At 35.4% G+C, this 24692-nt stretch overlaps 1 protein-coding gene across 1 annotated transcript in view; it reads left to right on the top strand.

The window, feature by feature from the left end:
* Nucleotides 1-24692, top strand: part of NBEAL1 (neurobeachin-like 1) — a 124900-nt gene that overhangs the window by 15169 nt on the left and 85039 nt on the right. Inside the window, exons 3-10 of the mRNA XM_004674823.2 lie at nucleotides 4519-4610; nucleotides 7899-8060; nucleotides 11094-11175; nucleotides 11962-12089; nucleotides 13034-13116; nucleotides 16908-16993; nucleotides 21676-21982; nucleotides 22955-23061. Of these exons, the coding sequence (XP_004674880.2) occupies nucleotides 4519-4610; nucleotides 7899-8060; nucleotides 11094-11175; nucleotides 11962-12089; nucleotides 13034-13116; nucleotides 16908-16993; nucleotides 21676-21982; nucleotides 22955-23061 (1047 nt within the window). The remainder of the gene's footprint in view (nucleotides 1-4518; nucleotides 4611-7898; nucleotides 8061-11093; nucleotides 11176-11961; nucleotides 12090-13033; nucleotides 13117-16907; nucleotides 16994-21675; nucleotides 21983-22954; nucleotides 23062-24692) is intronic.

Raw genomic sequence — 24692 nt, 5'->3', positions numbered from 1 at the left:
GCAGGCGGCAGGCGGGAATCGAACTCATGCGGAAGTGGCTTCAGATTCTCAGTGCTGTGCTTTAACCCGCTGCGCCACCAGGGAGGGCCTGGATCCATTTTTAATATTTTGAGAAACCTCCATTTTCTTTCTGGCTTATTTCATTAAGCATGATTCCTTCCAGCTCCATCCATGTTGCTGCAAAAGGCATGTGTTTATCTTTTTTGATTGCTGAGTAATAGTCCATCTTGTATATGTACCACATCTTTTTAATCCAGTCATAAGATGGCTATTTTAATATTCTTCCATTCCATAACAGGGACAATCTTTTCATTTCTTTGTCTCTTTTTTCTTTAATAATGTCTTATAGTTTTTATTATATGGGTCCTTTACTTCCTTTGTTAAGTTTACACTTAGATATTTTATTCTATTTGGTGTGATTATAAATAGTGTTGTTTCTCTTCTAGCTCATTGTTTTCCTCTATCTCCTTAATGAGCTTTTGTTTGTTTTCTTGAATTTCTTTGATTTTTTTATAGCATTGCATTTTGATATCTATATCAGATAGGAAATTAAGGTCTTTTATGTCTTTGTAGTTGTAATCTGGAAGTTGGTTCTCTGTGTTGTGAGATACTCCTTGAGGACTTGAGAGCCAAAGAGTTGATTTTTGTCTCCCAATTTTGTTACTTTCTAGGTTATTTTTTTCAAGTGTCCTAAGAATACCAGTCTTCTAATTTTTCCAGAAGATGTTCCGCTTATCAGGGAAAACTGATCTGCAGTTGTTGAGTCAGGGAGGTGGAGGGTCTAGAAGGGTCCAATTACTAATGAGAGTGGTATGCAGGACTAGTTTGTGTATGTGGTATTGCTTAAAGCCCACCTCTCTGGGTACCAGATTTCATCTCTGCAGTCTGTGAGGTCAAATCATGGTGCTTCAATGCGTCAGCTCAAGCCTGGAGCAGATGGAGGAACAGTATCAATGGTATGTACTCTGTCCTTTTCACTGGGAACGCACCTCACCTGGGACAACTCTCTTCCTCACATATCTACCCTCATTCAAGGGTGTTCTGTACACTTACTTATTCTCTTCCCAGGGCCCCTAGCAGTGTTTTGCCCCAGTCACCATTCCTAGGTGTCTCTCTCTGCCCAGCTTTTTTTAACAAGTTGAGTTTCCTCAGTGTCCCTTCTGGTGTGATCAGTATTGGTCTTTAATATCTAAGAGACTTTAGTTTTTCCCTAAGACACAGTATCCTCTGAATCCATTTCCCCTCTGGAATATTTTAGATTTCCTCCTGGCAACAAAGAACCCCTCCTGGTGTTGTCTTCCTGTTGATCAGAATCACACTTTTTTTTCAAATTAGCTTCAAGATGTGACTTACCATGAAACACACAGATTTTAATTGTCAAATTTGATGAGAAAATATTTGTGTAACCAGTATGCTAAAATAGAAAAAATAGAAAATTTTAATCACTCAGGACAATTTTCTTTGGGCTCCTTTGTTAGCCCTCTGAAAGATATTTCAAATTGTGACCATAGGCTGCTCTAGAATTTTGTATAAATTAAATTGTATAATTATGTTTCAATACCTAGCATCTTTTGCTTAATGTACTGCGTTAATAGTACATTGTTTTCCTGAATAGTATTTCATTATATGGATACAACATAGTTGTTTACTAATTGACCTGTTACTGATTTAAATTTGTCCTTTTCCCAAATTTATTAGAAATCTTACATGAACATATTTGTACAAGTGTTTTTACATTTTTATGTACAAGTGCTTATACTAGTGTTTTCACTTCTCAAGAGGTATTGCTGGGTCATATTTTATGTCTATGTTTAAAGGAAATTGACAAATTATTTTTCAAATGATTATACCATTTTATATTCCCATCATTAGCCATTAATGTGATTTCTAGTTACTCTACATCACCAATACCTGGTATAGTCAATGTTTTTACTTTAAGCCATTTTAGTGACTGTACAGTGGCATTACATTTTATTGTAATTTATATTTCCCTATGTGGCTAATGATGTCGAACATGTATTTATACAATTTGGCCATTTGTAAACCCCTCTTTGTGAAGTCTTTTTTTTTTTTTTTTTCTTATTCATATCACTGCCTTTTTTTATTTATTTATTTTTTTTTATTAAAAAGTTTATTTTTACATCATTTTTCACATTTGTTTTTCATCTCAATTGTAATCCCCACGGGCTTCCCATCACCAAATCACCCCTGTGCCACCACCATAGTCCCGTGCATTTCCCTCCCTTCCCCCTCCCCCCGTTTTTGATCCCATTCCCCACTCCACCCCCACAGAATGTCTCTGGTCTATGGTTGTTCATTATTTTTGTTATTTTCTCGCCTGGTCCATTATACTCCTGCTATGAGTGAAACCATCCGGTATTTTTCTTTCTCTTTCTGGCTTATCTCACTAAGCATGATCTTTTCCAGCTCCATCCAAGTTGCTGCAAAAGACATGTGTTTCTCTTTTTTGGTTGCTGAGTAATATTCCATTGTATATATGTACCACATCTTTCTAATCCAGTCATCTACTTTTGGACATCTGGGCTGCTTCCATGTTTTTCCAATTGTAAATAAAGCAGCAATAAACATGGGGGTACAAGTATCTTTTTCAATCAGTGTTTTTGTGTCTTTTGGGTAGATACCTAGGAGTGGGATTGCTGGGTCATAGGGAAGCTCCATGTTTAGCAGTTTGAGGAACCTCCAAACAGTTTTCCATAGTGGTTGTACTAGTTTGCATTCCCACCAGCAATGCAGGAGAGTTCCTTTTTCTCCACATCCTCGCCAACATTTGTTGTTGCTAGTTGTTTGAAGATGTGCCATTCTCACTGGGGTGAGGTGGTATCTCATTGTGGTTTTAATTTGCATCTCCCTTATTACGAGTGATGTTGAACATTTTTTCATATGCCTGTTGGCCATCTGCATTTCCTCTTTGGAGAAGTGTCTTTTTAGCTCTACTGCCCAATTTTTTGATGGGGTTGTTTACTTCATTTTTGTTGAGTTTCATCAGTTCTCCGTATATTTTTGTGATCAGTCCTTTATCGAGTGAAGTCTTTTTACCCCCTTAAAATTGTGTTGTTGGGGCCTCTCTGTAGCTCAAAGACTTAAGTCTCATCACTCTGAAGCTCTCTGTAGCTACTGCAGCATGAGTTTGACCCTTGGCCAGGTTGCTGACCCACACACGGCACAGCAGACCTCTCCTGTGTTGCCTGCTGCTCCCCTTAGCAGTTATTTCAGTCAGTCTGCCTGTTCTGCTCCCCGCTTTCTCTGGTGAATCCTCCACCATCCCCGTACCCCGGCCTACACCCTAGCTCTTGTATGAATAAGTAAATAAATCTTTAAAATAAATAAATAAATAAAATTGTGTTGTCATTTGGATACTGACTTATAGTTTCTTATGTATTTTTATATAAGTCATTATCAGCTACTGGTATATATTGAAAATACTTTCTGCTGGTATATAAATTGTATTTTTATTTAAAAAGTAGCACTTTTTGATTATAAGTTTTTAATTTTGATTAAGAATGATTATAAATATCTTTTGGTTTGTGATTTTTTTTGTAACTTATTTTATATTTTTATTAAACTTGAATTTTCTTAACTGTTTATTTTTGTACAGTATTTGATTTTTGATTTTGTGATTTTTTTTTTATGTCTTAACTAAGAAATCTTTATTTTCCTAATATTGCAAAACTATTCTGTATTTTGCTTTAGTAGATTTTGGCTTGAGTTTTTGTTAGGTTAAAAGCTATCTCCAATTTAATTCTATACATATGTTTCCTGTTTGCCATTATTTTATTGTGCACGTATCTGTTAAACACCTAATTAGTTCCAGACACTCTTTTAGGTTTTTGGTGTCAAACACTAAATAAAAGAAGTCACTGATGTTGGTCCCTTAAGTAGGCCCTGCACTTGTGAAAGCTATATTCTAGGGGAAATAATAGGCAATAAGTAAGTAAAGAGTATGCTAGAAAGTGAGAAAGTACTGCAGAGTGGGGAAATAATATGGTAATATAAAGGCTAGTAAGGTTTACAGTGTTAAGAAATAGTGATAAAAGTGATTGAGAGTATTATTTCAAGTATAACTTGAACACGAGGGAATCAGCCATTCAGATATCTGGAAGGGAAGATTGGTCTTGGAGAGGAAACAGCCACCATGAAGGATTTAAGTTGGGATCAAATCTGTCATATTGTAATAATAGCCAGGGTGTCTGTAAAGTTATTACAAGTTAATACTCTGTAAGATCACAGAGATGGGGTAGGGAAACTTGTTCAGAATCATTCAAAATTTTTCAGGATGGTAAGAAGATGGTAGGTCTTTGTGTGAGCATCATGACAAGCTATTTGAGGATTTACTACCCTTGATGCACATTTTAAAACAGCACTTTGTATATATGCATATGTTTTATATATAGAGAGTATATATTAATGGACATTTAATATTCTTTAGATTTCTCACTTCGTATCTCTTTATTTTTCTTGGTAGGTACACTTAATATTATACTGATTTTCTTATTTCAGAAAGATCCAGATTACCTGAAGCTGTGGTTGGACAATTTTGTTTCTAGCTATGAACAATTCTTAGATGTTGACTTTGAAAAATTGCCTACAAGGTATGTAGTAATTCTACTCTTGGGTAAATTTGTTATTTTTTTTGTCACAAAGATGTCACTGATTTGATACAATGGCCATTATGTGACACATGTATAACTGTTCTTGTGGCAGGCATTGCTAATTAGTCACAATAGTCTTTTCTGCTGATGCTGCACATGGCTTCCAAAATCCCTTCTTTATTATGAAGAACCATGTAGTTTGCTGCAGTTCTGACATTACCCACAGCTACAGCCAGATCCCACAAGTTAATGGCAAAGTCTTCAGCAAGACTACCACTTCAGATCCCAGTTCAAGTCTTTGGAGTCACCCACATTGACCAACTGATTATTATTTGGAAGTTCTCACAACTTGCTTCAGTTCACTAAATTTGTTGAAATGATGTGCACTGAAAGCATTATACTTGCTATTATTCTTTTATAAGGCATATACCTAGGATAGTACCTGGGAAAATTGTGGATGTAGGACCTCCATACTGTTTCTCTAGCCCTCCCTGTACAACATTGTGTTCAAATAAAGAACTTCTGTGAGCTTTAGACATCCAGAGTTTTGAGTCTAATTTTACTGATTCTGTGTTTGAGCTTAGTCAAGCCAAATTCCCCTTCTAGAAAGGTAAGAGTAGGTCTTTCCCAAGTAGGCAGTTCTTCTGAAACTAGCAAAGGACTCACCCAGAGTTACTTCATTTACATAAAATTTCTTTATTATATCACAGGCATACAAATTGAAGCTTCTTTCTTGGCCTTAGGAAACCTCTTGTAGGAGGCTAAGTATTTAGAAATTTAAAAGCTAGACTTAAAAAACTAGACATAAAATGGGAGAAAAATTCTTAATGGAAAAGTACAAGTGAAAATATTCCTTTGCTTAATGACATTTTCCCACTGCCAGTCCCCATACTCACTACCCTGATAAAAGTTTTGTTGAATCTCAAACCATCTTGAAGGCCTAGTATTTATTAGCTAACAGAGGGAAAGTTGGTTGGAGAAAAAGGATTGATTTGACCTGCAAAAAGAGCTCAATTTATAGATATATATTGGAGGAGAAGGGAAAAATGGGTGGTGGTGATGATGAGAAAGAATGTCTGGAATATTAAAAATTTGCAAGGACATTGTTTACAATTTGGGAAAGGATGGTTAGGCAGAGGATACACACTTAGGGGAATTGAATCTGGAGAATCAAATAGGAGCCCTGAAGCGCAGCACTATGAAGCTATCCACAGCCACTGCTGTATGAGTTCAATCCCGGCCAGGGAGGTGACCCACATGGTGCAGCAGACCTCTCCTGTCTTAAAATACAATGCTGCTCCCTTCAGCATTGTATTTTAAAAATCTGACTGTTCTGTTCCCCACTTTGTCTCTGGTGAATCCTCTTACCACCCCTGTACCTCTTACCTGTACCCCAATTCTGTATGCAAAAATAAATCTTTAAAAAAAGAAAACAGGAGCTTGATAGGGAAGTGCCATGCATGAATTGCTAATAGACTTTGATTTTTTTGTTATGAGCTATACAGGACTTTACTAAAAGGTTTTCTATGTGAGAATATTGTGATCATGATTTTTTAAAAAGCTTCTTTGATATGGAGGTTGGATTGAAAAGGGTTGAGATTGAAAGTGGAGAAGGAATCATTAGAACTTGGGACCAGGTATTGAACTTAAGAAAGGATTGTGGTTCAATTTGTATGCCTGTGATATACTCAAGATAAACTTCATTTTATGCAAATGAAATGACTGGGTGAAAGAAAGCACTAGTATTTCTTTATTTATAAATAGAGTATCTGCTTTTTCTCAGAATATTTGTAACAAGTGTGTAAATGTTCAAAAATAATAAATCTTGAACTCAAAAATAGGGTTATGTATTGTTGATTTGTACTCATATAAGAGTATTCTTGTTGTCTGTGCTAGGAAATGCTTTTATTTTAATAATTTACAGCTCATATCTTGAGCCTAAGAATTTTATGGAGTGAGAATTTGGTTCTCAATATTTGGAATATTGGAATGAATAGTTTGTGATACACAGTTATCCATACATTATAAATGTATCCTTTCCTGGGATGTAATTTCTAGATACCTTATACTGACTTCTGTGCAACCATAGTAAAAGATGAAAAGTGCTATGAATGAATGAGATGAAGAGAACGAGGAATGCATTCTAATGATTTAGTTGACTCATTTAAAATTAAAATCGTTTCACATATTTTTCAGAGAATTGAACCATGAACTTAAATTTTACTAGTAGAAAATTTAAAATTTTCAAACATTATTGCAAGATGCATAAAATTTGGCATTTTAAGGATAAGAAACTCATGTATAATCCTCAATTTAAAGAAGCTGATTTTGGGGCCTACCTGGTGATGGAAGAGTTAAAGTCACTCAGCTATGGCCAGCCACTATCAATCCTGGCCAGGGAGCAGACCTATCTAGCAGACCTCTCCTGTCTCACCCCTGCTCACCCCAGCAGTATATTTTAGTCACTTTGCCTGTTCTGCTCCTCACTTTGTCTCTGGTGAACCCTCTCATCCTCTGCACCTCTGGCCATACACTCCAGTTCTTGTATGCTTAAATAAATAAAAATAAATATTTAAAAGAAATAAAATAAGCTGATCTTACAGAATTTCCAAGTTAGAGAATTCATAATGAAAGGCAAGGATTGAGCCCTCCTTGGTGGTGCAGTGGGTTAAAGTACAGCACTGTTAACTTGGTTGCAGATGCTTCAATATGAGTTTGGTCCCCAGCCAGGGAGGTGACACATGGCGGGGCTGGTCTCTCCTGACCTGCCCACTGTTTCCCCTAGCAGTGTACTTTGTCAATCTGCCTGTTCTGTTCCCCACTCTTTCTCTGGTGAGTGCTCTCACCTTCACATCTTGCCTTTACCCCAGTTCTTATATGCATAAATAAATTAAAAAATAAAAAGAAAGGCAAGGGTTGCTTTTACTAGAACTAGAGCTTTGACATTTAAGCTGGAATTTGTTTTGTGTTAGATGGACAGTACAGCTGTCAACTGTTTATAGTAGGCATTCAATAGCCAACCACAGGAGTGGAACAGATTCCTTGTGTTTGTGGTATTAAATAGCTTCTCTTTTCAGTAAGCCTCCTCTGATGTAAAATGATCATTCTGCAGTTATAATGATCTAAAGTGTCACTAGTCATTGGTGGTGCCTTATAGAGAAAGAGGTACAGTTCCTAGGTTAGAAGAGATTTAGGATTTGAGCTGAAAATACATTTCCTTTTAAAATGCCAAAGATTTTTTCCCTATATTTAAACACCCACTGTATTTATTTTCTTCTTGTACTTTAGGGTAGATGATGTGCCTCCAGGAATATCTTTGCTTCCTGATAATATTCTGCAGGTTCTTAGGATCCAGCTGCTGCAATGTGTTCAGAAAATGGCAGATGGTTTAGAGGAACAACAACAAGCCTTGTCAGTTTTACTAGTCAAGTTCTTCATTATTCTTTGCAGGTATGTGCTATAAACAAACTAGTTACCTGTTTTAAATAATAATCATTTATTAATGATTTATTTATTTATCTAATAATCATTTATCAATGGTATTTGTTGTTTATATGGAGCTTTAAAAAGTTACTGCATTTTGGGCCCTCCGTGATGGCGCAGTTGTTTAAAGCACAGCACTAACAAGCTAAAGCCACTTCCGCATGAGTTCAATCCCTAACCCGGAGGTGATCCACATGGTGCAGCAGACCTCTCCTGACCCGCCTGCTGCGCCCCTCAGCAGTGTACTTTGTTGATCTGCCTGTTCTGCTCCCCACTCTGGTGAATCTCTCACCACACCTGTGCCTTTGGCCTGTGCCCCAGATCTGTATGCATAAATAAATAAATCTTTAAAAAAAAAATGGGTGCATTTTTTCCAGTAGATTTGTAGTTTGTTACTGTATTAAATATAATAACAGTTTTTTTCACCTAAGCAAGAAAAATTGCACTAATGTTTTTCTATATGGTTCTCATCTGTAAGCATTTACTATCATATAGCCACTATTATAGTATCCTACAGATTAGTTTTACCATTCTCAAAATGCCCTGTGCTCTATTTATTACCCCACCTCATACCCCAACTGCTGATAACTACTGATTTTTTTTTATAGTTACAGTTTTGTGTTTTCCAGGCCATCTTTTTAAAATCATGTGTATGGGCCTCCCTAGTGACCTACAGGTCCAGTCTCAGTGCTATCACTGCTACAACCTGAGTTAGTACCCTGGCCAGGGCACTAACTACATATGGCGCAGCAGGCCTCTTCTGTCTCTTCCACTGCTCCCTTTAGATGTATATCTCAATAAGTTCTCCTCTTTTACTTTCCACTCTCTCCCCGGTGAACTTCCCACCCCCTGCACCTTTGGCCCCCACCCAGTTCTTCTACAAAATAAATAAATATTAAAAAAAAAATCATGTGGTATCTACTGCTTTCAGTTTGGACTCTCACTTAACAATATGTGTTCAAAGTTCCTCCTTGTCTTTTTTGTGACTTGATAGTGCATGCTAGCTCATGTCTGTTTGCTTCCTTTATTAGCACTGTAGTAAGTTCTCTTACTCTGAGGACTTTTGAGCCTTGCTTGATTCATCAAATTGGCATCTGAAATCAGAATGGAAAATTTAGAAAATTGTGGAAACTAATTAAGATATTTTTAAACACCCAACAGATTTAAAAAAGAGATCACAGGGAAAATTAGAAAATACTTAGAGGTGAATAAAGAGGAAAAAACAACTTACCAAAACTTAATAGGAACTGCAAAAGTTTTGCGGAAGAGAAAATTTATAGGTATAAATTTACATTAATGAAAACTGTCAAATCAACAGCCTTGTTGTACAACTTAAGGTCTCAGAAAATGAAGAACCATTCTATCCCATCATGCAAAGATGTTGGATGGAAAAGCTAAGAAACCATCTATTTGCCAGAAGAAACCTTAAACTAAGAAAGCTGACAATTGTGGCACGATTAAAAAGGGTATTTCCAAGGCTAAGATGCCTAAGAAGGGGTTATCACTGCAGCTAAACCTGTCCTAGTCAGAGGAGTGGGCATATATTTACGATCTGCTATGTATTCCTGAAAGGCCATGTATAAGCGGGAGTGTACATCAGTTAAGTTCAGAATTGAAAAGAAAAAGGAAGTTCTTGCTGTTGTCACAGAAGCAGCCAGTGATGACAAATGCAAACGCCCAAGTGGCTAAACTTCACAAAACTCCTAGATAACACCCTACTGCAGATATGCCTCGAAGGCTATTTAGCCACCACAAATCACTTACTCAGCACAAGTAAAAATACAAACTAGCATCGTTCCTGGGACCAGTCTGATCATTCTCACTGGATGCCACAGAGGAAGGAGGATGATTTTCCTGATCCATCTGAACAGTGATTTCTTACTTGAGACTGGACCTTCCTTCCACTCAGGTTATTCTATATAGGTTAAACAGAATTTTGTAATTGCCATCTCCACAAGCTGATACTGGTTCTGAAAACTCCTAGATCTCAAAGATGCTTATTTCAAGAAGAAATTGCATAAGCACAGGAAGGAGGGTGTGATCTTTAACACAGAGAAAGAGAAATATAACAACACAGTGCAGGGTTGCTCATAAAGCTGAGGCTAAAAATCTGCTAAATTTTGCTAAAAATCAAAGCTTAGTATGTTACCTGTGCTCATGTTTTCTCCCACAAATGGAATTTACCCTCACTAATCTGTGCTCTTTCTTCCAAAATTGTTCTCCCTTACTTTTTTTCCCCCTCAAATATGTCACACCTGCTGGACTATATTTATTAAGATGTCTGTTAAATTCAGTAAATTTTCCCTGTAGTTTTAGCATTTACTGAATTTTGATATGTGAAGTATTTTCCAAGGTCACAGAATAGGAAGAATTAAGTCTTTTTTTTTTTATGCCAAAAACAAGACTGGTGATGTTAGATATAAGAATGGGTAGCATTTTATTTCAGTCTTTTAAGAGTGAAATGAAATTGAGGTTCATATTTTACTTGAACATCAAGAACTTACCCACACTTTCAAGCAAGACATATAATATGCTCCCTTGTAGTTAGTACAGATGTTGCCCCTTATGATAAGGCTAATTTTAGAAAGCAAAGTGAAAATAGTAAAAGCACGCAAGTGTTACAATGGCAATAATATGAACAAAAAACAAACTAAGAAAATAGGAAATATCAAAACGTGGATAGGAAAATAGAAACTAACCTAAAAAAGAGTAATTCAGAGTTATATAGTTTGGGTTTAAAGGATGTTTGTGATTCTTTTTTTAGTTTTTACTTTGGTATTTTCTATTTTTTCTTCAATAAGTAAATATGAAGGATTCTGACAGTAGTTATATGGTACTGGAAGTATGTTTCATATTCTTGGTTGGAAATACTGACTTTGTTTTAATATTGTTTGTATTTTGTTTACCAATGTGTTTTCAGAATTCACCCGAATACTTTGAAACATACATTTTTCTCATTATTCAAATGTAACAAATATATGAATGTTGTGTTTTACACAGAAATTTATCTAATGTGGAAGAAATTGGGACTTGCTCATACATTAATCATGTCATCACTATGACTACACTCTATATACAACAAGTAGGTGTGAATTGATACATCCATTTTGTTGCTTTGCTAGTTGTAACTAGGTTTTTTTTTTATATAATGATATAGTTAATAAGTTAAATGTTTTCAACAATAGGATGAGAATTTAGACGACCATTGGATATTGTATAAGAATCTTATACATATTTTCCAAAAATACATAAGCAATTACTAATATCTGTTGTTGTTACTTTACTTTTTAAATTTTGCTTTTTAAATTAAAGTGCTTTATGATTTAAAACAATATTCATTGGAAAGATACTTGGTTATCTATTGGAAGCCCTGCCGCCTAGGACATATTTAAAATTTGAGGGGATGTGGCCCTCCCTGGTGGCTCAACGGTTAGGATGCAGCACTGCAAAGCTGGCCACTGCTGCTTCAATGCGAGTTCGATCCCTGGTCCTAGAGGTGATTCACCCACATGACTGGCAGACCTCACCTGACCCACTTGCTGCTCCCCTCAGCAGTGTACTTTGTCGATCTGCCTGTCCTGCCCCCCACTCTGTCTCTGGTGAATCCTCTTACACCCCCGTACCACTGACTTGTACCCCAGTTCTATATGCATAAATAATAAATCTTTTAAAAAAATAAAATAAAATTTGAAGGGTTATATCTAGTTCATATAATTAACTCTGGCTCAAATGAATTGTAGGCTTGTTTGAGTAAAAATTATTATTATGTGATGAATCAACCATGTAGTCTTTTAATGATATGGATAAGGGTATTATACAATTTCATGTTTTTAAGTAAATATAATCTTAAATTTAACTCTATTTTCAGTTAAAAAGCAAAAAAAAGGAGAAGGAATTGGCAGATCAGACATCTATTGAAGAATTTGTGATCCATGCATTGGCATTTTGTGAAAGTTTGTATGATCCTTATAGGAATTGGAGGCATAGAATTTCAGGGTATGTGTAACAAATCGTGACCTTCATTTAAAGTCTGAATTTCATTATGAATGCATTTCTTGAAAGTAAACTTAATTTTATGAAAGCAATTGCTAAGATATGAATAAGATCTCTATCTCCATCTCTGATGTAGAGAACTATATTAGAATTATATTAGTAATTAATTGTATTTAAATGCCATTTAAAAAAATAAATCTGTCTTTGCTATAAAACAAAAATCAACAGAGTGTATTTTAAAGATATTTGTCTTCAATAATTCATGAATTAGGCAACACCCCATCTAGCAGAAAGAAAGGAGCTACACGGAAATGTACAAAATGAAATACTTTTGTCAGCAGAAGGGAGCAGGAACATTGTAACTACACTGGTAAAGGGTAGATTGGTTGAGGCAAGAGCACTTTCCTTTAAGGGTCAGGAAAGATTACCTTACCAGTGCTGACCAGGTAATTCCTGATTGTATGGTTTAGGAGTCTGTTTTTGGGAGAGACTGAAATTATAATTAACTCTTGTTTTGGTTATATAGGATTTATGATAAATCCTATTTTGGGTCTGTTTTTAACAACCTGATGTCTGATGAATTTCTCATGCATTTAGGTGTCAAATTTACAATGCTGCTGAACAAGTTCTTTCACAGAAAGAATTTTAAGAATTTCTAATGATTATTTCCTTTTTCAACCTCCAATTGATTTTTGAGACTTAACCTGGGTGCTATGTTTCACCACTAAACAATTAAATTTTTTGCTCATTTCAAGAGGTTGTTCCATTGAGGAGCATTTAAGTTTTTGACTAGACTTCCTTTTCAAAATTATACTGATTCCAGAGATGTGTTATTCAATACACAAATCAAAAGTAAAGTATTACCTTTATCTTATAATTGCTTTTGTAATTGTGGTACCTGTACTTGCCCATGTTATAATTTATTACTAATTTCTTTTTAATGTCAGGCGAATCCTTAGTACTGTGGAAAGGAGCAGACAGAAATATAAACCAGCTTCTCTCACAGTGGAATTTGTCCCTTTCTTTTATCGTAAGTAATAGCTCTAATCTCTCTTTTTTTTTACGTTGATGTTATTGTGATTCTTTATTCTGATTCTGGTTCTGATCTTTATTCAGCGCTGTGTATTTAGCAGATAAAAATTCTGAGAATCTGTCATTGGAATACTTGATTTGCATTTTGTTGAGATTATTTTACCTGGTTTTATTTAATATAAACAGTCTTCTCTAAGTGTTTTATTTTTGAGAAGAGGTGAATATATATTTTTAAAAAAGATTTATGTATACAGAACTCGGGTACAGGCTAGAGGTGTAGGGGCGGTGAGAAGATTCACCAGAGGTGGAGTGGGAGAACAGAATAGGCAGATGGACAAATACACTGCTGACGGGAGCCAGCGGGTGGGTCAGGAGAGATCTGCTACGCCATGTGGGTCACCTCCCTGGCCGGGGATTGAACTCATTGCTGACGCGGATGCACCAAGCTTCACAGTGCTTCGCTTTAACATGTTGCTCCACCTGGGAGGGCCCTGAAGAGGTGAATATTTAATGACAGCAGTATATTTAAGACCTTCAAAAACTTTGATTGAAAATAAACATTTGGCACACTGTATGTATAATCTCTATATATACACTCCCATTTTCTTTCGTGAAAAAAAAGTGTGCCACATTTCAAGTAGACTGAAAATCTTGTAGAATATAAAAGGAACAATATTTTTTTTCTGCCAAATTTGTCAGATTGCAATGTTTTGTGATTGCCCCATATTTGTCTCCATTTTTTCCCCCCAAAGAAATAAAACAGTACTGAAATGTCCTTTGATTACTGGTTGATGATAATTGCAGTCATCATTCTGTTTGACAATATTAACTTTACAATATTCAACTAGATAATCAAACAACACATGTCCACAATAGGCTATGTCTGAAACTGGCCTCACTTAGATGATATAGGGCTGAAACCCCATCATTCCACCAGATCAGTGTGAATTTTTTTGTTTCTGTTTAACAGTATTTTTCACAACATTCCAAGCAAGGGCCATCCTTGGGTACTCCAAGTTGGGTATAAGACCAAATTGGTGGATCCGCAAGCTACCCTGATTTACAAGTGTAATACCCCATAAAAGCCATTGTGCTTTCTTGAGAAGGGAAATGCCTACATTACAAGTTACACTGCAATTAGGGAAGACCAAGGTTGCCAGTTCCCATTCAGGTATTTATAGTCATTCATAGTCGTCCTAGTCAGTATCAAGAGCCATTTTTACCATAAACAGTGTTGCTTATTAGCACATTTGTCCTCTTGATTCTTCACATTTGTCAAATTTCCAATGATGTAACTCTTGGTCCATTTTTCTGTAGAAAAGGAAAAAAGATTTTGTTGATCATTACTCACAATAGTGATAGTGAGTGAAATCATTAATTTATAAAGCTCTTTTTTCTTTTGCAATTTTGTATGTTACCCTTCAAATGATACTTTGGGAAAGCATGAATAGTTGTTTTCCAACATCTTTTCATCTGGAGTTTTATTATCTGTTGATGATCCTTGCCTGAATCAGTTATTTCATTGAGGGCTGCAAAATTTGGTTTTCTAATTTTGTCATCCTTTGAAGTTTACCAGCTTTATATTCTGGAAAAAAAGATTTTCCCTCATCAACTGGATTAAACTATCCCCTAAAAATGGCTGGATAAAGTGCTTAAGTTTTTCCCTTTCACTGTGTTTTCAAATGAGTTCATATAAAAGTCATGCTGGGAAGTAAGTCTTACTTTTCTCTTTTTTGTTAGTCACTGAATACCTGATATCTTACTTACTCAGTATTTTATATTCAGTTATCTACACTACCTTTTTGGTGCTAAAAATTTCCCAGACTTGATGATTTGAGAGTATTTTATCATATTCACTTTGCCTTTTCATTTAATTAATGGGTACTTAAGACTGTGATTTTAATTTTTAAATTAAAAAATTTTAAACATTTAAACATTTTTCTTGATCTATGTTTTTTTGTGCCTTATCAAAGAAATTATGCTTACTTTGAAGTCATAGAATTGTTTTCTTTCACTAGTTTAGCATTAAGTCAATTATGTGTTTTGATCTAATATTTTCTTTCCAATGTAAGGTTTTTTTTTTTCCTAAGATTTTATTTATTTATGCATACAGATCTGGGATACAGGCCAGAGGTGCAGAGGGGTGAGAGGATTCACCAGAGACAGAGTGGGGAGCAGAACAAGCAGACTGAGGAAGTACACTGCTGAGGCGAGCAGTGGGTGGGTCAGGAGAGGTCTGCCCAGCAATGTGGATCACCTCAGAGCAGTAGGTGGGTCAGGAGAGGTCTGCCCAGCAATGTATGTGGATCACCTCCGGGAGGGAATCGAACTCATGCTGAAGTGGCTTTAGCTTCCTGGTGCTGTGCTTTAACCCTCTGCGCCACCAGGGAGGGCCCCAGAAAATGTCTTTAAACAGGAAGTTGAGGTGATTCTTGGACTCACTTTCATTCTCTTGTGTATTACAGTTCTGTAACTAAATTTCTAGAACCTATTTTGTCCAGTTTTCTAGTTACATATAGCATGAAGCCATATACAGTTACAATTATTACAGAAGAGGTAGAATGACCAAATTTTTAATTGTAAATTACTATCAGAGTATTTTACTTTTATGCTGTTTGTTTTTGGTAATGCTCGTTATGTGTAAAATTGAAATAATTAATGGCTATACTATGTGTATACTGATGTATACAAAAGGATATTCAGTACTAGCTTATTAACAGTATCAAAAGGAAGGGGAAAAGCATAAAAGTGTATAAGCAGATAACTTATTAAGTAAATTATGCTACATCATTATAATGATATACTCTCCAGCATAAGAAATGAACAAGGTGTTATATATGTAAAGATGTTATAAGCCCCAGGGTTTATTAAATTAAAAATAAAACTGCATGATACAGTAGTATAGTGTTTTCTAAGCGTAGGGAGAAAGATGGATGGAAGGAAATGTTAGAGAAAGGCTTTATCATCAGTTCTTTTTTGCTGCTTTATTTGTTCTGTGTCACATATGTGCATAACCTTTTACAAATAATAAAATATTCATAATGCTAACAGAAATATTATTACTAAGACCAAAACTTTAGAATAATTGCCCTCAGTAGACCCAGGAAATCTTTTTGTCTTATTCAACTTTGTAATTGAATAATTATAGTAATTATACCAATAAGAGGCAGCTGTAGTCATTAAAAGAAAAATTTTGGGGGCCCTCCCTGGTGGCGCAGCTGGTCAAAGCACAGCACTAAGAAGCTAAATCCACTTTGAGTTTGATTCCCATCTGTCCTGGAGGTGATTCCTCGTGCTGTGGTGGACCTCTCCTGACCCACCCGCTGCTCCCCTCAGCAGTGTACTTCGTCGATCTGCCAGTTCTGCTCCCCACTCTCTCTGGTGAATCCTCTCACTGCCCCTGCACCTCTGGTCTGTAACCCCAGTTCTGTATGCATAAATAAATAAATCTTAAAAGAAATTTTTTTTGTCAGTTTTGGTTAATTTTCTACCTCTGTCACTTGATAGTCATTTGACTTCACGCAAGATTATAAATTGTGACCTCCCATTTGCCCATATTTAAGTGGGAGCAATATGGAACATGATGAAATTAAGTCATATGAAGTATCTAAAATACTCTCCAATAGATTTTCTTTTTTCCATTCCTATGACAAAGTGCCTGTAAACCTTGTTTCTTAGTGCATTTTAGCCTTTATACTAATACTAATCTGTGTTTCATTGTCAGGCATTTCTTAGATAAGTCATACTATGAAAGCATGACTTATTTATTTGTTTATTGTGTATTTACAGAATGTTTTCAGGAAAGTGAACATCTTAAGGAAAGTCTTAAGTGTTGCTTATTGCATCTCTTTGGAGCCATTGTAGCTGGTGGACAGGTGAGGAAAAGTGTTCAAAGTTAATATATAAACAATAGTTAAGTGTGAAAGCTTTCCATGAATTATTTAATGTATTCTTTGTATTTTTTTGACTTTATGAACCATCAAGTTTTGTTTCAGTTATATTTTGCTTATCTTTTTTATTAACCATCAAATAATCTAAGTAATAATAGTAGCACCTACAATAAAATTACTGCATAAATAACCAGATTTAGCAAATTTGGGTATTTTAAGTTCTTTATTGTGTTGACTTTTGGCTACTATTCTTCATAGAGGATAGTGTTCTCTATTGGTCTACTGAATACTTAAACTGTCAGTTTGATTTCCTAAGACATAAATTTGGTCACTCATCTGTTCATAATAAATTCATTAACATATGCATTTTAACACAAATCCAACTAGTTTTTTTTTTTATGAGAAATTCTAATGTTTTTAAGTCAAGTATCATAAATAGCTGTCTGTGGTAAACAAATAACTATTTGCTGCAAACAGGACTATAATTCACAGAGAATATTCTAAATTTGTAACCTATTTGAATTGTATTCTTCTTTGGCATTTTGTTCAAAAACTTTTGTTAGTATGTTGTTAGCGCCTAAAATAAAACACTTAAGATCAAAGGAAACTAATTATACTAATTCTGAAGTTGCTAAAAAATGAGACAAATCTGTAACGTATTAACCATGCTTCTTATAAAGCATTAAAAAGATATAGTAGCACATTTATGCTGGTGGGAATGCAAACCAGTACACACACTATGGTTAACTGCTTGGAGGTTCCTCAAACTGCTAAACATGGAGCTTCATATGACCCAGCAATCCCACTCCTAGATATCTACCCAAAAGACACAAAAACTCTGATTTAAAAAGACACCTGCACCCCCATGTTTATTGTTGCTTTATTTACAATAGGAAAGACATGCCCAAATGCCCAAAAGTGGATGACTGGATTAGAAAGATGTGGTACATATACACAATTGAATATTACTCAGCAACCAAAAAAAATAAACACATACCTTTTGCAGCAACATGGATGGAGCTGGAAAAGATCATGCTTAATGAAATAAGCCAGAAAGAAAAGGGAAAATACCGGATAGTTTCACTTATAGCAGGAGTATGATGGATTAGGCGAGAAAATAATAATAATAATGAACAGCTATATACCTGAGACATTTTATGGGGGTGGAGTGGGGAATGGGATCAAAAACAGTAGGGGAAGGGAAATGCACTGGACTATGGTGGTGATGGCACATGGGTGATTTGGTGATGGGAAGCCCACAGGGATTACAACTGAGATGGAAAAATGCACAAAATGTTGTAAAAATAAACTTTTATACTATTTGAAAACAAAAGATAATAGTAGCACATTTAGCAACTAGTGAAATTTCAAAGCAGAGATGAGTGTAAATGTTTTCAGGACACTGAAACATGAAAATGTATCTAATATCTAGTGGTAAGAAAATACCAGGTATTAATAATAATATATGGGTTCTTAGTGGCTAGCTTGCCACCTTCTCTTCATCCTAGTAGAAAATAGAAATCTCTTTTTAGTGAGAGGAACAGTGTTCAGAATCTTACTTTTCATTGTTTGCTTTATTACAATCATATGCTACTTGATCACGATCATATGATCATTGGATCATGATCATTGGATATTAGCCAATACCCTTATGTTTCAGTATCTTGTCATTTTGATAATTTCTTTACTACTAAGAGTAAGAATTAATGAGTATGCATGAATAAAATTGAAAATGACATTAATTTTGACTACTCCTTTTTTGGGCATAGAAACTTACTATTGTTAGTGTGTAGGGGTAATCAAACCCTGAGAGACTGCTCATAATTAAAATTGACATGAAAATCAAGTAAGTTCTAAAAAGTCAATATATTATGTTATATACTGGAAATACTCAGGATCCTGTAATCAGATCATGGCTATAATTAGATCTTTACTGAAATAAGAGGGTTGTTTGCTGAATATAGCATTAGTACAAGGGTATTTAAATCAATTGAATATCAAAATGTATAAGAAATGTCATGTCATAAATAGCATAAAACTGAAGTCCAGGCCCTCCCTGGTGGCGTAGTGGTTAAAGCACAGCACTGGGAAGCTAAGGCCACTTCCACATGAGTTCGATCCCCCGCCTGCCCTGGAGGTGACCACATGGTGCGGCAGACCTCTCTCGACCCGCCCGCTGCTCCCCTCAGCAGTGTACTTAGTCGATCTGCTTGTTCTGCACCCCGCTGTGTCTCTGGTGAGTCCTCTCACCCTCTGGATCTCTGGCCTGTACCCCAGTTCTGTCTGAATAAATCTTAAAAAAAAAATTGACAATTAGAAAAACAAAAACAAAAACAAAACTGAAGTCCAGGGCCTAGTTTCCTTTTCCAAAGCATCATGCTTGGGTTTCACATTGCCATTGTTCTGTTTTGCTTATTTTAAGAGCTAGATCTTTAAGCCACACTGACATAGGTTTGAATCTCATGTCCATCTCTAGCTAATTGTTTGACCTTGGATAAACCATATATATGTGTATATATCTATATATACATATACATACATACGTACATACACACATACATGTGTGTATTTCTTTGTTATATGGAAATAGTAGCGCTTACAGGGTGGTTGTAAAGGCCAATTGATACATAATTTATGTAAAGTACTTGAATTCTTGTGCTTGTAAGAACTGAGTAAATTATAGGTATAGCAGAGTTTTGATTCCTTAGTAGCAGTAACTAAATACTAACATAACAGCCTAAGTTGTAAGTTCATTTTTTTGTTACATTTATTTCTTTTGTTACAAGATAATTTCTAGAATACAGGCATTTTGTCTGCATTTGGGGCACACAGACACACAGGGTTAGGAAGAAGGAGGCAGTTGGCATGTGCCCAGTTTTTAAGTATAATTTTCCAAACTCCAGATAACTACAGTGAAGACAAATATTTCTTGATAAAACTTGCTTCCTTAGCTTCCTTAGAAAAGGAAAGATTGGGAAATGTAAGCGTTATTTCTGATGTTGTGTCCATAGAACTTTACAGTTTCTATTAATAAAGAAATGGAAGAAAATGGAAGTTGGCTGGGTTGTCATCAATTTCTGTCATAGTAACATTGTTATTGATGTTACATTGAAAGTAATAAATCCTAATGAACTAAGTGCTACTAATTTTAGATGATTTTGTAGAACTGTTTAAAAAGGAATCCAGATAGGGAAAGAAGTAAAACTATAACTGCAGATGACATGATAATATACATAGAGAATCCCAAAAACTCTGCAGAAAAACCAGACTAATAAACTAGTTCAGTAAAATAGTGAAATAAGCCAAAAAGAAAAAGAAAAATACCAGATGGTTTCACTCATAGCAGGAGTGTAAGGGATCAAGGGGGGGTGGTGAAATATATATATATATATATATATAGTAATTGTAAAAAAGAACATCAACTAACATCTATAAACCAGAGAAGAGAGGAATAAGATCAAAACTGGGGTGGGAAGAGCATATGGGACTGTGATGATAGCACATGGGTGAAATGGTGGTAGGAAGTCCATGGGGGTTACAACTGAGATGAAAAATGTACAAAATGAAGAATAATGTAAAAACAAATTTATAAAATAAAATTAAAAAGGACTAGGTTCTGGCCCTCCCTGGTGGCGCAGCGGATTAAAGCACTGCACTAAGAAGCTGAAACCACTTTCGCATGAGTTCGATCCCCGCCTGCCCCGGAGGTGACCACATGGCGCGGCAGACCTCTCCTGACCCACCCGCTGCTCCCCTCAGCAGTGTACTTCGTTAATCTGTCTGTTCTGCTCCCCACTCTGTCTCTGGTGAAGTCTTTCGCCACCCCTGAGTCTCTGGCCTGTACCCCAGTTCTTTATGCACAAATAAATAAAATCTTAAAAAAAAAAGGACTAGGTTCTGTTTACTAGATATTAATTTAACATTTTAGATAAATTTTTTATTTCTAAGTCTAATGGGTTTTCTCAAAAGGTTACTAATTACATAATTTATGAAATTTCAGAGATTTGTTTGTAGAACCAAAACCAAGCCAGTCCTCTTTTATTTATCATATCATTTGGAATGGATTTGTGTAACCAACAGAAAATCTGAAAGAGACTTACTCAAATTGAGGTTGTTTTTTAAATTCTTGTATAGATGTAGGTAATTCTGCCCTGATAAAGCAAATCAGTTATACCATTAAGGGCTAAAGTTCTTCGGTATTCATGTTCTGCTTTTTGTAGCCTACTTAAATTTTTGCACTTGTTTCCTCATGACATAAAGATGGCTTCAAGCCTCACGTCTGTATTCCAGACAGGAAAACAGTTGACAGGGCCAAATACCAAATGTCCTTCCCTTTTTATTTGAAAAATGATATCCCCTTCATTATCCACTGCCACATATCCTTGACCAGAATTATATCATATTCTCCTCTGTGCAAGGGAGGGTGGATGAAGTGTTTTCTATGTGGGCAGATTGCTACCTGAATAAAATCAGAATCTATCAGTAGTGAAGAAATGCAGACTTATCTGATGTAAAATTCTAATAGTATTGGTCAAAGTATATTAAAACAAATTATATTGATATACTAAAAGAAAGAGTTGCCTGGAAATTTAATTCTCTTTATTTTTTTAAACATGTAGAATTTCATTTAGATTTGAATTTCACTTTTACTATCTCTCATATTTCAGAGGAATGCTTTGCAAGCGATTTCTCCAGCCACCATGGAAGTTCTTATGAGAGTTCTGGCAGATTGTGACTCCTGGGAAGATGGGAATCTTGAAGAAGTGGGAAGGAAGGTAGAACTTACTCTGAAGTGCCTTACAGAAGTAGTACATATCCTTCTAACGAGTAGCTCTGACCAACGTCAAGTAGAAACCAGCACAATTCTGGAGAACTATTTTAAATTGCTGAATTCAGATCATTCAGCTTTGCCTAATCAAAGGAGGTCCAGACAGTGGGAAAACCGATTCATAGCCCTACAGATCAAGATGCTGAGTAAGTTTGTTGTACTTAGTCTTCTCTGAGTTCCTTTTTTTTTGGGGGGGGGGGGACTTTATATTTCCCCACTTTTTTTGAGATTTGCTTATTTATGCATACAAGAACTGAGCTACAGCCCAGAGGTATCGGGATGAGAGGATTCACCCGAGAGTGTGGGGAGCAGAACAGGCAGAGCTACTAAAATATACTGATGAGGGGAAGAGTTGGGTGAGACAGGAAAGTTTTACTGTGCCATGGGCAAGACCTAAGAGGTCTGCTGTGCCATGTGGGTTAACTCCCTTGCCAAGTATTGAACTCTTGCTGCAGTGGCTGTGGATAGCTTAAACTCTTGTGCCATCAGGGAGACCCTCCCCACTTTCATTCAAAATACAAGGCCATAATATAGAAAGTATTGATGGTTTAACTCAGGTATTAAAATAATTAATGTGGAATTTTTTCTGCACTATCTTTGCTTTCATGATAATAAAATTGAGTATGTTCCTTCTTGAAAATAATGCACTAAGAGCATCAATGTTTAAAGTCAGTTATGGTTTTGAAAATTTAATTTTAGGACCATTTGCAGTTGTAATCTGTGACTAGGCATCACATTTTTATAATGGCCATCTGTTAATTTCATACTATCTAAATGAGACTGTGTAGCCAAACATAACCAGTTGTTGCTTATTAATAATAACTGTGGACCATAGTTGATTATACTTGGACATTATAATAGAAGAACTGGAAACCCTTGGGAAATATATATCAATATTAAATTTAAAAAGTCAAATATGTTTATAACTAAAGTATAAAAATGTTCTACTTTCTTATCAAGTGTTAAGTACAAATTTTGTTTTCTACTCCCCATCCATATTATTTCCTAATTTACATCTTTCTACTGAAATGTCTAATAAAAATATGGTTAGAGTAAATGTTTCTGGGATTTCAAATTTTCTACTTTATAAATGACTGGTTTTGTTTTTATTTCTCTAGATACCATCACAGCTATGCTAGATTGTACAGATAGACCTGTTCTTCAGGCCATTTTTCTTAATAGTAATTGCTTTGAACATCTCATACGACTGCTACAAAACTGCAAGGTATTTATCTATTATTATTATTGTCTTTAATTTTAAGGAGCTATTATTTTTTTTGCTTCATATTTGAGCATTTTAATAATATTACAGGTTCTTTTCCTTTTATTATGATAAAGTACTCATAACATTTTCCATCTTAACCATTTTTAAGTGTACAGTTCAGTGTTGTAAAATACATTCATTATTTGTGTAATCATCATCATCATTCATTTCCACAAACTTTTCATCTTGTAAAACTGAAACTCCATACCCACTAAACAACTCTACATTCTGAACTACTCCCAACTATTCTTTAGCACTAATGTATTTGACTATTTTCATGTAATGTAATTACATTATATTTATTTTAAAATGATTTATTTATTTGTGCATACAATAGCTGGGGTACAGGCCAGAGGTGCAAGGATGAGAAGATTCACCAGAGACAGAATGGGGAGCAGAACAAGCAGTTTAAGATATACTTGTAGCCCAAATGCCCAAAAGTGTTATGACTGGATTAAAATGATGTGGTACATATACACAATGGAATATTACTAGGCAACCAAAAAAAATAAACACATGCCTTTTGCAGCAACATGGATGGAGCTGGAAAAATCATGCTTAGTGAAATAAGCCAGAAAGAAAAGGAAAAATACCGGATGGTTTCACTTATAGCAGGAGTATAACGGAGGCAAGAAAATAATAGTAATAATGAACAGCTATATACCTGAGACATTTTATGGAGGTGGAGTGGGGTCAAAAACAGTGAAGGTGGGGAGGGAAACGCACTGGACTGTGGTGATGGCACATGGGTGATTTGGTGATGGGAAGCCAAAGGGGGTTATAACTGAGATGGAAAAATGCACAAAATGATGTAAAAATTAACTATTATAATATTAAACAAACAAAAAATACACTGTTGTGGGGAGCAGTAGGCAGTACAGAAGAGGTCTGCCACACCAGGTGGGTTACCTGCCTGGTTAGAGGTCAAACTCGTGGTGCAGTGGCTGTGGATAGTTTCAAGTGCTGTGCTTTAACCCGTTGTGTCATGAGGGAGAGCCCCATATTGCATTTATTTTTTTGTGACTAATGTATTTTATTGTCATCTTCCTCAAAATTCATTTGTGTTGTAGCATAATGCAGAATTTCCTGCCATTTTATGGCTGAATAATATTCCGTTGCATGTATCACATTTTGCTTTTCCGTTTACCTGTTTATACACCCTTATTTTTTAAAAAGGATTTATTTATTTATCCATGCAAGAGCATAAATGCATCCACATATTAAGGGCGGTAAGAAGATTCAATAGAGACAGAGTAGGGAGCAGACAAGGCAAATCTACTGAACTACATTGTTGAGGGGAAATTGTTATTTTAATATTCAAGTCCATTGGCAACATAGCAGTTTAAATTAAAGTAACAAACAATTTGTGAATCATGTGGAAAACTTTTGGCAGATTATTGCAGCTCTGTGTTTTGTTTTTTGGCATGAGATTTCACCAACCAGTATAAATATGCATTAATTTCCTTCAATGTCTGTCCTAAAAGTCCTGAGCTTGTCAAAATGAGTTTGATTATGCTATAAAGTACTTTAAATACAATTCAATGGAATTATATATTTAACTTTTATGAATAGCTATGATAAGTCGTAAACAT

The sequence above is a fragment of the Condylura cristata genome, unplaced genomic scaffold (genome assembly GCF_000260355.1).
Source record: "Condylura cristata isolate star-nosed mole 26May11 unplaced genomic scaffold, ConCri1.0 scaffold00002, whole genome shotgun sequence".
Lineage (NCBI taxonomy): Eukaryota > Metazoa > Chordata > Mammalia > Eulipotyphla > Talpidae > Condylura > Condylura cristata.
Note: the sequence above shows the minus strand (reverse complement) of the source record. Positions and strands in the feature narration are given on the sequence as shown.